The sequence below is a fragment of the Manis pentadactyla genome, chromosome 7 (assembly GCF_030020395.1).
Source record: "Manis pentadactyla isolate mManPen7 chromosome 7, mManPen7.hap1, whole genome shotgun sequence".
Taxonomy (NCBI): Eukaryota; Metazoa; Chordata; class Mammalia; order Pholidota; family Manidae; genus Manis; species Manis pentadactyla.
In genome coordinates this window covers 61,166,918-61,181,798 of record NC_080025.1, presented here as the reverse complement: position 1 = coordinate 61,181,798, position 14,881 = coordinate 61,166,918, and the positions used below count along the sequence as shown (strand labels likewise).

Here is a 14,881-nt window from a genome sequence, read left to right as displayed (position 1 = left end):
CTTTTGAAGTTTTGCTGGGCCCACAGCCCTGGAGAAGGTGTGCGTGGAGGGCAGGAACATGTGGCCATCCAGGCTCCCACAACACAGACCCTGGCTCTCTGCACAGTCCTGTGTCCCTGTCCCCACCCCCACACCCCACAAGGTGAATATTATGCTGGATCCAGCTTGCAGAGGCCTGTCCCAGACCTGGGTTTTGGGGTGTCACAGAGCACTTAACCTTTTCTGAATCGAGGATGTTTGTGAAAATTTGATGAAACTCACACTGCCCCTGCCAGAAAAGCACTCAGGGCAAAGGCCACCTGAGCCCCACTCGAATTACAAGTATGTGAATGATCCGCTGAGGCCATGCTGAGCTCCTGCTCGCCAGCAGCCTTGGGCACTGGGGGAGCAGAGCCAGTGCAAGCTGGGACTCAGTCTCCAACCAGGCCCACTACTGCTGGTATGGAGACGAAGGCCCAGAGCACCCCCACCCCCACCCTCTCCTGCTCCAACCCTAGGAATCCAATACATGAACCCCACAGGTCCTGCCAAGAGTGCCCCTTGACCTGTGGCCTTAGTTGGAATGGAAAAGCTCAGCAAGGGGTGCCCAAGAGCCAAGATCAATCTCCTGGGGACATCCTGGGTGCACACTGCAGGTACGACCGAGGGAACAGGCCGAGAGGCTGCAAAGGGATCAGTCTGATTTAGCGCAGGGCTGACAACGGGAACTACAGTGTGGCTTCTGGGAAGGCTGGCCTGTCCAGAACACGGCCCAACTGGTTGGAGCTGAGGCCTTGGTGGGGACACCTGGGCTACATCGTGCAGGACTGCCACAGCCCCTGCTCTCTCATTGGCAGCTTTTGGTAAAAAAATTTTTAATTAAAAACTCTTCACAAAGTTAGGACATTGTGTGGGGAAACACTTGTCTTTAGATCATCAAGACACGTGGGATCCAGAGGTGCTCCCAAAGGAGTTTGGGACTGGTGACAGGGTTTCCCAGCTGTAAACAGATACCTCAGTGTCACTCCCTCCAGGGCAGGCCCCAAACCCTCCATAGCCACCTCATGAGCCATGGGGTCTTGGGGCCCTCCCATGGCTGTGCCCCTACAGCTGCATCCCCATGGACAAGCCCAGATGTCCCCACTGACAGCACCCCTCAGGGAAGCCTGGTGCCCCTCAGTCAGTTGCCAGGACCAAGTCAGGGGAACCCTCCTGAACACCCCAAAAAGACCTGATATGGTCTCAAAGCTCAGTACTTCCAGGTAAGGGTCAGGTCAAGGCACCCCCAAATCACAGAGTAGGAGAAGCCTCAGGGTACCTGGCCCAGCCTCTCACTGGGAGCCACATCCCTACCTGGCATCAAGTATGGGTCAGCCAAGGAAGGCACAGCCAGACCACAGGCCACACTGCCTACTATGTGACAGAGACAGAGCAGTACTGACCGAAGCTCCCAATTCAAGGCTTTCCTCACAGACGCTGCCACCAGCACAGCCTTCCGGAGCTGGTGGGGGTACATCCCTGTCACCCCCAAAGCCAGGCCACCGCCTCCCCGCCTGCTCTGGAGAACACATGCACGCAGGCAGGGACATGCGATGGGGAGGGGGCAAGCGCCTCTTGCTCTATCGCGGATGCCTTCAGCCATGCTGGGCTCTCTCCCAGAGGCGAGGAAAGCACAACAAAACCCTGGCTCCCAACTGAGCTGGGACCACCACCCACCGCAGCCACATCCTGGGGCTCTGGGGCAGGGAGTCAGGGGGTCAGAGGCTGCAGGGAGAACCCCGGTCCTCCAAGCAGGGCAGCACACACACAGTCTGGCTCAGACTTTAATTGCACTGCCCCCACCAAGTACGGTGGCCCTGCCTCTCTGGGCCTTTGCCTGGGTGGGGAGAGAGCTCCCTCAGGCCTCTGGGAGTCATCAGGGCCTCCACAAAGCCCACTCCACCCAGGAGCACACACAGGAAGGGGGTGCTCTCGCCACCATGCCAGGCTCTGTGCCCATGGAGCTGAAGGGGGTGCTGAGCCTGGCTGTCAGGAACGGGTCACTGCGTGGCCACTTCCCGCTGGCTCTTCTGCACCACCGCTGGCTCAGACAGCGCCTGCTGCTGAAGCTGCTCGATCAGCTCCTCCATGTAGACCTTGAACAGAGGAACAGGGTCCTACAGGGACAAGACAGGTCAGTGAAGAGCCCTGAGAAAGGTGGGAATCCAGCTGCTGCTGTCCAAACAGTGGGATGAGGCCTGAGAGGACCAGGTCCCCCAGGCTTGACAACAGACCAAACTCTTTGCCACCCCCAGCCCCCAGCCCAGAGGGCAGTAACCTGTCTGTGAGACAGGGGCCACCTTCTCATGGGGACACAGGGACCAGGCACCTGCCCCTGGAGTTCCTGCCTTGGGATACTATGGTGGCAGAAAAACAAGCAGAAGAAACATGGATTGCGGTTGCTATGTCATAGGTGGGTTCCCTGTCCCAGAAGCTACCACAGACCCCAGACTCTTCTAGGGACCCTGGACAGCCAAATAAACCAATGGTGTAAAAATCCAGCTCTTTTCACCAAGTCTTTCTGTTCATGAACTTATGAAGCTGGCACAGAGGATCAAGACCCTAATGGGAGAGAACATGCCACCTGGAGCCCACCGGCGCTGTGGCCCCTCCCTTCTGTCTGCAGGGCTTGGCGCTGGGCCCACCCCTGAGAGGGCAGGGCAGCAGGGGCTCGCACATGCTCACCTTCTCCTCCAGAAGCCGCTGCTTCTCCACAGCCTCGTCCAGTGTCAGGCCAACCCACTCAGCCTCTGCCTCTGGGATGACAAACTCCTGGGCAGGCAGAGACGGGGGGCACAGTGAGGCGGGGGCAGGGGTGGGGGCGCTAGGGGGCCCACGCAGAGCAGGAAGCACAGGACAAAGCCCTCACCTTGTACTTGTCATAGATGGCTGCCCTCCTCTCAGGGTCCTCTGGGTGCAGCTCTGGGTCCCATTGGGCAAGCCGCAGCAGCATACCTTGCTTCAGGTCCATCCCGAACTTGGAGCACAGGTCTTCCTTTGGGGTCTGGTAGGAGGCTACGCATGGGACCAGGAATCGCCAGTAGGGCCCCGCTCCCCTGCCCGTCCCCAGCATTGGGTGGGCCTTAGGCCAGCCTGGCAGGGCAATGGGCCAGGTGGGCAGCCCCAGCCCCCAGGCCAGAACAGAAGACAGCCTAAGCGTATGGGAGGAGACAGCTGCTCTCACTGAGTGACCCTCCACCCCAGACATCAGTGTGCCCACTGAGCCTGCCCACGAGGACCCACTGTGTGCTGTCTGGCATGCCCCACTTGCCTTGAGGATGTAGAAGTCAAACCCATAGGCCTCATCAATGAGATCCAGGGTCCTCATGGTCACAGTCACACTGAAGGTTGCGTCCAGGATTTCACTGTGGAGCTCACGCTGAAACAGCTGTGGCTTCCACACCTTCTTCACCCTCTTGGACAGCTGCGGAGAGACAGACTGTGTGCCTACAGGCCCAAGGGCTCGGGGCACCCTCGTGAGGCCTGGGACATGGAGCTGGGTGGACCAGCCCCCACCTGTGGACTTGACTGCCCACCAAGAGGTCAGCTGCTCCTCAGCCAGCCTAGTACCCCCAGATCCTCCCAGTAGCTGGTGTGTGTTCCAGACATACCACACCATCATCTATAGGTCATCACATCCTACACTAGGGACCTAGGGGCCAAAGGCAAAGGGAGACACCAGCCTCTCCCAGAGACTGAGCAGCCCCCTCCAGGGTTCCCACCAGAGACAGCCCAGAGGGTTAGGGTTAGGGTTAGGGTTAGGGTTACCGGCGTGATGGGTAGTCTCAGGAGGCCTGGCCTGGGTCAGTCTCTCAGCCCTCCTACGTGCAGCGGGAAAGTGGCAGTGCCAGCCTTGGGTTATGAGAAGCAGGCAAGGCAAACTGTGGTGCTCAAGGCTGACAGGTGACCCAGACCTCACCTCTTCTACCTCCCCTCAATACACAGGCCTCCTCCCCATCCTTACACTTGATCTGGGCAACCACCCCAGGGCCTCTGCACTGACTGTTTCCCATATGGACCACCTGTCTCAGAGTGCCCAGCTGTTTTCACATGGAGCAGTACTTGCCCAAACTATAACTCTACTTAACAGCACGTTCCCCAGACTGTCCTGTCCTGTCAGCTCTCGTGCCCAGCAGGGAGACCAGAGCAGCAAACCCCAGATCACCCACCTTGTCGTTGTATCTGTGGCCCAGGATCCAGCCCTCGCCGCCCCACAGCCCCAGCTGGGACTCCGGGGGATGGTAAATGGGAATGGGCACGTCCTCCACGCGCTCCCGCTGCCCGTTCTTGGGACTGATCTTGAACTTGGCCCCGTGCGGCCTGTAGTGCACGGGCGTGGGCGTCCGCGCCTCCTCCAGGGAGCGTAGGTAGTGGCTGGGCAGGCGGGAGCACAAGCCCTCGCGCAGCAGGAGCTGCTTCCACTGGTGGGCGGGACCTTGTGCAGGGGCATCGCGACGCGCCTGGAGAGAGGCAGGGGCGGGGGCCGCCGTCACGCCGCAGCCCAGCCAGACCCGACCCAGTCCTCGAACCCCGTGCGACCAAACCCAGCTCCCCGGCTTGGCCCTGGCAGAAGCCAGGTACCCCACTCGATTCGGCCGGGCGCCGAGCCGCGGAGCCTACCTCCCAAGATCCGTGCGGCGCCGGAACCGGAAATCCCACGCTCTACCCCCCGCTGACTGGCTGCGACACCCGTCCGTCTAACCCTCGTCCCGCCCTCTTTTCTTCCATCTTTAGGGACCGTGGAAAACGACCTACAGACACGGCGGCACCGCCAGGCACCGTCTGCAAGTGCGGCCGCATCTCCCGCGAGCTGCAACCTGGGCGGGGCGGGATCCCCCCTGGGCAGGATCCCCCCCCTCACTCCCACCCACCTCCTCCCGGAGGCGCAGACAGCAAGGTAGCCCATTTGCCTTGAAATATCAATGTAGAATATTCACCAATCACAGCGAAATCAGAGCCAGTGGAGGCCACAACTGGACAGGACACAGTAGGGATGCCCCTAGACCAGAAGGTGGGAGGGCTGCAAGCCGACCCTGCTCCCCAGCTTCCCACGGCCCCGCCCAGCACCCATCCCACAGGCAGCGGCCCTGCCTTGGCGCCTTAGGGAGGGTGGGTCACTGCTCCTGGGGCAGTTTCATCTCTTTTACCCTGCTTCCCCCACAGAGGAAAGAGAGGCTGGGCCAGGTCCGCAGATGCCTGCTCCCCAAATGAGGGTCGGACCAGTGCAGGGCAGCGGCCATCCCCTTCTCTCCGGGGGCAGCTGAAGAGTATGCTCCCCATACAAGGGCCCTGGGTCCCAGAGTGGGTGCAGACACAAGGTTGGGGCAAGGGGGAGCCTGTGGTGCCGGCACCCCCAGAGCCAGGGCAGCTAGGCAGCCCTCTCCACAGGAAGCTCTTCTTGGGGGCCTGTAGCTCCGAAGGGAGGAGAGGGGCGGGGCTGGACCAGAAGCCAGCTGCTCCTAGTCTCACGGCATCTGGCCTCTGCGTACCCCAGGCCCCATTCCTGGTGATTGTAGTCACCTCTCCCTACAGCAACCGCATCAGCGTGGGGACACCCCCAAGCCTGAGGCAGGCTGGCATTCAGGGGCACACAGTGGTCGGAGCCAGGGATGCAGGGAGGGCACAGTCCCCAGCCTTAGCAGTGGGGACCTGTGGAAGGTGGGCTAAGGCCTCCTCTGTCCCTCTGGGTCAATCACAGCCTTGGCAGGATCTTTCCCCACATCTCCAACCATCCCCTGGTCAGAACACACAGCCTTCCCCACACGGTAATTGTGTTCTCCAGGCAGCCAGGCCCAGGCCCAGGGGCCGCTGCAAACACCAGCTAGGACCCGCAGGGGGACCGCAACAGCCAGGCAGTGGGCACAGGGGAGCTGGGGCATGCGGTTCTCTCCTCAGGAGGAGGAAGCAAACAGGTGTGCAGGGCAATTTTTTTCAGCTGGAAATTGATCTGCACGGGGTCCCGCTCCCTTAGTCCTGCCCCTGATTGGAGAGGTCATCCTGAGAGCTGCCACTACCCTGTCACGTCACCACGGTACAGCTCCTCCTGGTGGTTCCTGCAGATCTGATAGTGACAGGGGAGCTTCTGCGAACAGGCCCAGGGCTTGGTGTGCGCATCCCTCTGCGGCAGCAGGAAGGTGGCACCCCCTGCCAGGAGCATGTGCCAGATGCTGTGGGTGTAGTAGTAGTTGTCACTGGTGGTCATAGAGGTATAGATGGCAACGGCCACAACAGCCATGCTGAAGCCAGGCAGGAGGCAGAAGGCCCAGCGCTGCCAGGAGGTAGGGTAGCAGTGGCGCCTGTGCCCACAGCAGTATACCTGGAGAAAATCACCACATGAGCATGGTGGGAGGGTTGGGCAGGAGTGGCTACAACTCCTAGCCTGCCCAGGCCCGAGCAGGGGACCACAGGTGTGGGCTGCTTGGAGAGGACTCACTGGCACAAAGACCTGAGGGGTCCTCAGGCATGAGGCACGCTGGGCCCCAAGGGGGCCACCTGTGGCATCAGCAGGTGTGCAGGACTCAGGCCCAGGGTGAGAGGCGTGGCCAGAGTGAGGGGCTGAGCTCTGTCCTCCCACAGAGTGGAGAGACCATGCCCCCACCCCAGTCACCAGGGAAGGGGTGTGGGCCAGGAGCATGAGGCTGCACCAGCTCCTTACCCACATGGTGGCCATGACTGCAAAGGCAAACAAACAAGGCCCCATCATGTTCCAGGTGCCCCTGCGGTTCAGCTGCAAGGACATGGCAAACACCAGCGTGCCCAGAAGAAACAGAACCTGGGCAAGACACAGGGACAGCCACAGGGTCGCAGGAGCCCAGGTTCATCAGTGAAGCCCCAAGGTCCAACAGGAGCAGGTGGCCTGGTCATGCAGGTCATCTTGCTGTCCCCATTGCCCCCAGCATTTTCTGCCCCCCACCTCGGAACTGCTGGCACATGTTGTCCTGCTCTACTGACTGGGAAGAAGGTGCGCCTCCCCCAGCTCCTGCGCGGCTGGGAGCCATAGCGCCCTGAACCATCCACAGGTGAGTTTCTGAGGCAAAACTTGGCCCAGCAGGGCACCAGGCATGCATCTTCAGTAGCCAGGCCTGGATTGGCAGAAAAGTCCCCACAGTGCCCCTGGCACCAGGGATTCCAGGAGCGTAACTGACAGCCTCTCGGGGACTTCTGGCCTCGGGTGAGGCCTTCTCACCAAATGGGGCCCCAGGAGAGACAGGCTGGGCCTTATCTAACCCTGCCCACCACCTTCCTGTCCTGGCCCCTCCAACCTGCCAGCACAGTGCCTTGATATCTGAAAGTAGCTCCTTCCAGTGGGCTTCCGCGAGCAGCAGCACACCCTCCTTCTGGTCTGTCCCACGACGTGCTGCACGTAGGTCCTCTGCTCCCCCAGAGCCCAGTCCCGGGGAATGGGAGCACACTCACATATTTCAGGGCTGCCTTCAGCCGTGCCATGCAGAGGATGGTGACCCAGATGGATACTCCAGAGCCCAAGAAGTCGCAGCACTGCAGCGTGTCATAGCTGAGGATGCACAGCACCACATCCCCAGGCTGGTCGCAGGCGTGGCAGAACTGCAAGGAAGGGAGGTGAACATGGCGCAGACCTCCCCGCCCTTCCCACAGCAGAGGAGAGGCCCACCATGGAGAAGAACATGGTGCCGGCATAGACGGAGGCCTCCACTGGGAGGGAGCGGTGCGTGGACACAGCGATGGGAGCCAGGGGCATGAGGCTGCTGGGGTGAGCAGGGGTGCAGCTGGCCTCTGCTGGCCTCCCGTCTGGGCTGTGCTCCTGTCTGTGCAGCTCCACCCATGCCAGCCTGTGGCCAATGTTACACCAAGGGGGATGAGGCCGGGCTCTCTGAACCTCAGGGCCTGCTCCTCACCCAGTGCCCTGCAGAGAAGCCCTTCTCTCAGGAACAGGCTGGGACAGGTCCGGACAGGTGTGGAACATGTGTGGGTAGATGTAGGCCAGTGTGGACAGATGCAGACAGGTATAGGGCAGGTGTGGGCAGGTGTAGACAGGTATAGGGCAGGTATGAGCAGATGTGGGCAGTTATAAGACAGGTATGGGACATGTGTGGGTAGATGAGAGGAGCTATGGGCAGCCATGGGCATTTTTGGACAGGTGAAGTAGGTGAGGGCAGGTATGGGGCATGTGTGGGCAGGTGATGGCAGGTGTGGGCAGCAGGCATAGACAGGTATGGGGAAGGTGTGGGCACACAGGCAGCACACAGGTGTGGGCAGAGAAGGCCAAGGTCAAGAGGTGAAGTCATCTCAGTCACCTCTGTGCTTGTCTGGAACAGAGAGGGGTGGGGAAGGGACATCTGCCCTTGCTGCAGAAGTGGTTCCCAGCCTTGGCAGAGTCCTTGGAGGCTGGGAAGCCACGGGCAGGAGTATCTGGGGGCCTGGCCTTCACCTGGCTTCCAGCTGCAGCCTGCATACAGGTAGCTGTGTCTGCGCAGAAGGAGGCACCAGCCATAGGGCCTGCAGTCACTCAGGCAGGGCACCAAGTACGAGGTGGTTTCCACCGAGACCAGAGCCTGCTCACACTCCCTGCGAGAAAGGACCCCGGGAAGGCCACTGCGGTCTGCTGGCCCGTCCCCTGCCAGAGCCCCCGCCAGGCTCTTGGACACATGAACCCAGAACTGAGGCCCCCAGGCTCTAAGCCCTGGAGGACAGTGGCCATGAGATCTGCCGAGGCCATGATGCCCTTTTCCTCTTGCACGGCCCCAAGTCCTAGTCTGCCCAGGGCTGTATCCTAGGCTAGTCCTCCTTCCTGTGTGCTGGCAGGAGGGGTGGCCAGGTGAGGAAGGGGATCTCTCCTGATTCCCAGAGGGCAAGTGACCCTGCAGGAAGATGGGGCACTCAAAGACTCGAAGCGGGTGGCCTCGCCCCTGGTCCTGAAGGCAATGTTTCAGCCTTCTGCTGCCTGTCCCCCACTGGCAGCCCTAAATGTCCTCCCTCCAGCCCCAGGTTTGTTCACCCAGGACCCTCAGGGCACACGAGCTGCAGGGAGAGGTACCAGCTGTCTGTCTCTGGGTAGGAGATGATGAGGGTGGCCTTGTGAGATGAGGGGCTCAGAGACAGGGGGTAGTCCTGGAAGAAGGCTGCAGGGGTGGGAAGGCCTGGTCAGGGCAGCCAGGGGCTAGTGGGTGGCGGGTGCAGTGCCGCGCGCCATACCTGTGGTGCAGTTGAGCGAGGTGGTGAGGCTGAGGAAGGGGGTGGTGGCGTTCACGCAGATCACTACCAGGGTGTTGTTGGCAAATGCGGTCTGGCAGGGGCCGTGCAGGGTCAGCCCGAGCCCAGGTCGGCCACCAGTCAGGCAGGACCAATATCACCTGAAGCTCCCACTCAGTCTGGCATGCAGTGCCCTTCTCTGTGGCTGCACTGGCCCAGGGTTCCAGGTCTACAGACACACAGCCCCCAGCAGCATCCGCAGGCACAGCCCTGGGCCCATGCTACCATGGGGAGTAGGCCTCCCCTTCCTCAGACAGAGCCCCTTAGCATGTCCAAGCTGGCTGGGGACCCTTTGTTTCCTGAAGGGCCCCCTGACCCCACTTCCATGCCAAAGCTGGCGGAAAGGCCTGCGCCCCAGCTGAGCCAGGTCACAGGGAGCTACCACATTGGCCTGCAGGGAGACGGTGAGGGAGCCCCCACCGTCCATGCCTGTGTCGAGGTACAGCCGCATCACCGAGGGCATGCCCGACTGCACCAGCACGGAGACCCTGTCCAGGGGCCGTAACCACACAGACACCACATCCAGGTCTTCCCGCACAACAGGGTAGCTCGTTTGGCAGAAGGAGCCACTGCCCAGCCCGTGGCTCCCGCCTGGGTCCTGGTGGCCGAGGCTCAGGGGCAGCAGGCGAGCGGAGGCGTTGCGGCTCTGTCTCGGGCTGCACTGAAGGTGCCGCGAGGTCATGGTCTTTGGCCTACAGGCTGACGAGAGCACCAGGGATCAGCCAGAGGGAGGCATGGGGGTCAAGGGCAGGGTGCAAGACTTCCTAGCCTGCCCTCCCTGCACAACTCACCTGTGAGGGCAGCCACGATGCTGAATGCCATGGACACCAGGGGCCCCCCCAGGCTCTTGGCTGTCACTTGGATCCACCTGCCCCAGGGCAGCGAGGGCAGCAGCAGGTGGCAGGTGCCAGTGGGGCCAGGGCAGGCCAGCACCTTCTGGAAGGTGCTGGGCAGGGTGGCCGAGCCCACGATGAGGTGCACGGGGCAGCCCAGGCTCCCGTTGGACACACAGCCCTTTAGCTCCAGACGCAATTCCTGGGTGTACTCAGGGATGAAGATTCTGTGGCCAAGGGGTATGGCCTGGTTTAGGTTCAGTAGCTTCCACCAACCTTCCCACGTGGTTCGCACTCAGGGTGGTGGCCAAAGAGGCCCCACTTCCCAGCACAACCCTGAGGCCCAAGTCCCTGGCTTTCTTACCAGCACAGGGACAACAAACACCAGGCCCACCCCCTCCACCAAGCCAGAGGCTGGGCCTCCCCCAAGGGCTGCCACTCACTTGAGGCAGCTGGGGTGGGTGAGGAGGCTCTGCAGAAGGGGCACATCTGGCTCCAGAATGGAGACCTCCACCACCCTCACGACCAGCATGTCCGGCTGGAAGACGTAGGCACAGGTGGGAGCAAAGCCCTAGGGAAAGAATGAGTGGTGGGGGAAAAGAATGCAGATGTGTGGGGGAGTTGGGTAGAGAGCCCAGAGGAGCGGGCTGGGGTGGGTAGGACTGGGCAGGGCAGCCTAGAGCGAGGCCTGCTCTGAGGACGTAACTGCCAAGGACAGACATTCCTGCACTGAGGGGTCCTGCCCCTTCTACGTGGGCGGCAACCCTCCTCACCTTCACCTCAATCTTCTGGGATGAAGGGGACAGGTGGGCAGCCACAAACCAGTCCCCGGGCGCAGGGTGGGAGATGTTCACAGAGGCATTGCTCTCCAGCATCTTGAGGAGGAAGGATGGCTGCACAGAGGTATTGTTAGGGAAGCTGGTGCCCAGGGGGCTGATGACCGGAAGGGCGCCGTAGCAGAATACCTGGAGCAGGGAGAGCAGCGTAGGCATTAGATGTGGGCCTTGGGTCGGCGAGGGTGGGCGGGTGGTGGGCACTTACACGATGATCGCCACGTTGGCACACGGGGCTGCCTCCCCGTGACACGTGGAACAGGCAGCACAGCAGCATGGTGTCTGGGGGCACGTGGAATTGGAAGAGCCTGGCGCTGCCATACCAGCTGTAGAAAGACAGCTTATGCAGGGACTGCAGGAACTGCTCGGATACCAGCCTGACACCTGCGGGGAGAAGGTGCTGTCAGCCAGGTGGGGCACTGCCCTGGCCCCAGAGAGAAAGCCCAAGGAGCCATGCTGGGTGGGTCTGCAGCCCCTGGGACATCGGCCAGGCTGCTGCCTCCTCCAGCCCCTGGCAGTTGTGTCTGGCCTGGCAGGGCCCAGGACTCAAGTTTTCCCTGGGGAATCACATTCCTGCTCAATTTCCACACATGAAAGACTACTTCCGTCACCTTTCCAAGTCCCTCTACCCCCACTTCCATCTCGTCACAGGCTCATACCCTGGGCCTGCTCCCTGCCACCTCTGTCCAGATTGCCCATAGCCCACCTCGGGCCTTATCACGGCAGCACCCCAGCATAGGTGACCCCAAATGCCTCAGACCTTACAGCAGAGGACCGCCCTCAGTGGGAACCAGTCTCTCCTGCACGCTACTCAGGGTCTCCCTCACACTGCAGCCCAGAGATGAGGCTGACGGACACGGGAGGTGATGGGGAGCCCCACCCCTCCTCACCTCTGCCCTGGGTGCCAGACACCAAGACAGCCCCTCCTCCTCGGAGGCTCCCAGCTGTGGGCTGTGCTCCATGCTCTTGGCCCCCCTGAGAGGCCAGGGGCCTCTGATCTAGAGGCTGACCACCTGCTCAGGCCCACGACAGCTTGGGGCACAGCGGGACTGGAGCCTAAGCCCTCTCGCCCAGAGAGGTGGCAGGCAGAGATCCCAGGGGGAGGGACCTCAGGCTGGAGGGCAGGCCACCCGTGCTTCGGTGGGCACGTGCAGAGGCCCAGGGTGGGGCTCCTGCGTGAAGGGGTCCTTCAGCGCCTCTCCGGCCCCTGAGCCCTACACCTCCCAAAGCTGGCACTCTGCTCACCCCCCATCACAGCAGCCTTTCCAACCAGCTCTGGGTCTTCACAGAGGCCTGAGGCCCCATCCGGATTAGACCCCTCCTGGAAGTGTCCACCAACCAGGGCACAACCTCCCCTGGCACACGTGCCCAAGCCCCACAGTGTAATCACCTGCCACACGGGTGGGTGAGGGTGCCCACTGAACAGGTACACTCTGAGCGCTCTCTGTGCCCCCTCTCCCCCACACACACCGGGTGCCTGACTAGGCCCAGGGACTGGCTGTGAGGTGCTTGGGCTGCATGGAGGGAGCCCAGCCCCTGCGCCAGCTCAGCCTCGTGCCCATGACTGTGGATACCCATTACCCTCTCTGCGTCCGAGCTTCCTGATGAGTTATCCAAGGTGGTGACCCTCCCTCCAAGGTTAATGGATGTTAAAGTGCTTCCAGAAGAAATACACGGGGACACAGCAGGCTATGGCCTCATTTTCCTCCAAGCTGGGTGCCTCTCTGCCCACAGGAAGACTGGAAGCTCATACCACGCCATCGCTAAGACTGGTGCCCCTCCACGTGAGCAGGTAAGGGAGCCAGGTGAATAGCTGGCTCTCCTGCCAACCTCCTGAACCTCCCATGGATGCACGCTGAGAAAAGATACAACCCACTCCCAAAGCCAGTCTGAGCTCCACTAGAGCCAGGCATGGGGGTGCTGGGCAGCATTCCAGGTGTCCGCTGGCTACCAGGTCCGATCCACCAGGTGTGGCCTCAGTGCCGAACTAAGGCTGCTGCAGCCCCTGGGATAACATGATGACAGGGACCAAAAAAACCTAAAAATGCTTGTTGCTGGGGCAGCGCCGTCTCCCCCATTCCCTCCTCAGAAGCAGGGGGCCTTAGGGAAACAGCCAGCCAGCTGGCACCCAGCCCACTGACTTGAGAGGGGCAAGGCCTTCTGACGTCCCAGTCCCACCTGAGCCCCCGCTCCGGCCGCTTTCTCCCCACTCTGCCCCTCTCCCAGAACAGCTGGGGGCCCTGGAATGCCACTGCCTCATCCTTCATTCCGGCTGGCCTGGCATCCGGAGCCCCACTTGAGTCCCCAAGGACCCCCGTGGGCCTCTTCACCTCCAAGTAAGGGCGCGTAATGGCCGTGACCGACCTGAAAGCGCTGAGAGAAGTAGAGAAGGGAGGGCAAGTGCCAAGGGTCCCGACCGCGGAACCCGGCCCTGGGGGCAGAGGAGGGGGCGCCGTCGTCCGCTACTCCCCAGCCACCTCGACGCGAGCTCTCACGAGGGACGCCCTGAGCCCCCAGCCCGGCGCCGGTGAGCGCGCAGGTGCCCGCGGGCGAGTCACCGTCCCCGGGAGGGCGCCCGGCCGCGCGCCCACCGCTCTCGCCGCTGTCGCCTGCGGCGGGCGGGGGCCACGCGAACAGCAGCAGCGCCCCCAGCCCGGGTCCCGGCGCGGCCCTTGGCTCCGCACTCGACCTGGCGCTACCCACCCGCCCGGCGCCCCGGGCACTCCCGCCGCGAGGCACCGCCCCGCTGGAGGCGGCCGCGGACGGGGCTGCCGCGGGGGCCCGGGGAGGAGATCGGCCGGAGGGAGGCCGAGGACGGACCTGCGGCCGCGCGGGTAGGGGGCGGTCGGCAGGACGCGGGGACCGGGGAACCGAGGCAGGCCGGTGGGGCGGGGGTCGGCAGGCGCCGGAGGTCCGAGGGGGCGGAACGCGCGCACAGCTTCCCACCTGCGTCCCGGAGGCGCCGGGGGTTCGCGGGACGCGAGGGTCTGCGGGGTCTCTGGATGGTGGGTCTGGAGTGCGTAACGGGGCGCTGTCAGCGCCCGGCGGGTTCTAGCGGAGACTTGCCCGTGCCGCTCCCAGTGCTGGACCCTCCGGCCCGGCCTCCCGGTCCTTTATTCAACCACAAAACCGGGACGAGTGTGTGTAGAGAACACACTTAGGGAAAGATGAGAAGGCTCCTGCGGTACAAGTGGAAATCTGGCACGCTCACCCTTTACACCGGGACAGATTGCAAACAGATAGATTGCAAGCCTTACACTTAAGGATTTAAGTGTGAAATGCAAACGGTCAAGGGACTACAAGTAAACGTGGGGGAACTTTTTCAGTCTTGGGAAAGAGAAGGCAATTCTAAGTATGATCCAAAACCCGGAAGGCTTTCGAGGTGTTGGGGCAGAGACGCTGTGTATTTTCCTCGGTTCTTGTCCCCGCTGGCGGAATTGAAGGGCAAAGACACAGTAGTGAAGCAGAATAAAAGTTTTATTTAAAGTTACTTAGAAAGAACCGCAGGCTACCTCTGACCTCCGAGAGAGAGAGAGAGAGGAGCGCCCTGAAATGTTGAGGGTTCCCCCTTTTAATGAAGGATTTTTCAGGAATGGGAGAAATGGCTAGGGTGTGTGCTTGTTAAGTGGTCCCAGGTATCCTCAATGAGACATTAAGTTTCTTATCAGTCCTCTAGGTAATTCTGCAAAATTAGTTCATCAATCAAGACTGTGTCTGCCCTTCCTCCAAGGTGGGCAGAGTTACCTGTTTGCTAAAGAGTACGTCAAGAATCTTTCTTCCTAAACCTCCTGGGTTTTTTTCAAAATGCAATTTTGGCTTTAAGGTGGGATCTTGGTCTTTATTATGCTGTTTATAGGTGGGCCTTTTAGCAGGCTTGAGTAAATCTTACAATGAGCTAATTGACACAATGAAGACATGGGCTGTACTCAGATACTTCTCTGTATCTGGGGAATATCCAAACATTCAAGG

The 14,881-nt window shown here is 61.4% G+C and overlaps 3 protein-coding genes across 3 annotated transcripts; all 3 read right to left on the bottom strand.

Moving 5' to 3' along the window:
* Positions 1 to 1,789: 1,789 nt before the first annotated feature.
* LOC118916002 (39S ribosomal protein L28, mitochondrial-like) lies at positions 1,790 to 4,611 on the bottom strand. The gene is given in 6 exon segments (XM_036892496.2): positions 1,790 to 2,135; positions 2,704 to 2,790; positions 2,888 to 3,022; positions 3,290 to 3,442; positions 4,188 to 4,453; positions 4,456 to 4,611. Coding segments are annotated over 6 exon segments (771 nt in total). The 5' UTR covers positions 4,469 to 4,611; the 3' UTR covers positions 1,790 to 2,018.
* Positions 4,612 to 6,028: 1,417 nt separating this feature from the next.
* LOC130684268 (post-GPI attachment to proteins factor 6-like) lies at positions 6,029 to 6,757 on the bottom strand. Its single transcript, XM_057504438.1, has one exon. The coding sequence runs from the start codon at positions 6,755 to 6,757 to the stop codon at positions 6,029 to 6,031; it is 729 nt and encodes a 242-aa protein (XP_057360421.1).
* Positions 6,758 to 7,469: 712 nt separating this feature from the next.
* Positions 7,470 to 12,673, bottom strand: LOC118916004 (post-GPI attachment to proteins factor 6-like). The gene is made up of 11 exons (XM_057504966.1): positions 12,666 to 12,673; positions 12,383 to 12,569; positions 12,158 to 12,233; positions 11,803 to 11,925; positions 11,121 to 11,296; positions 10,853 to 11,044; positions 10,523 to 10,650; positions 10,038 to 10,306; positions 9,629 to 9,945; positions 9,190 to 9,280; positions 7,470 to 7,581 (listed from the first exon to the last, which is right to left on the bottom strand). Exons 1-11 carry the CDS (start codon positions 12,671 to 12,673, stop codon positions 7,526 to 7,528), a joined length of 1,623 nt encoding a protein of 540 aa, XP_057360949.1. The 3' UTR covers positions 7,470 to 7,525.
* Positions 12,674 to 14,881: the final 2,208 nt, after the last annotated feature.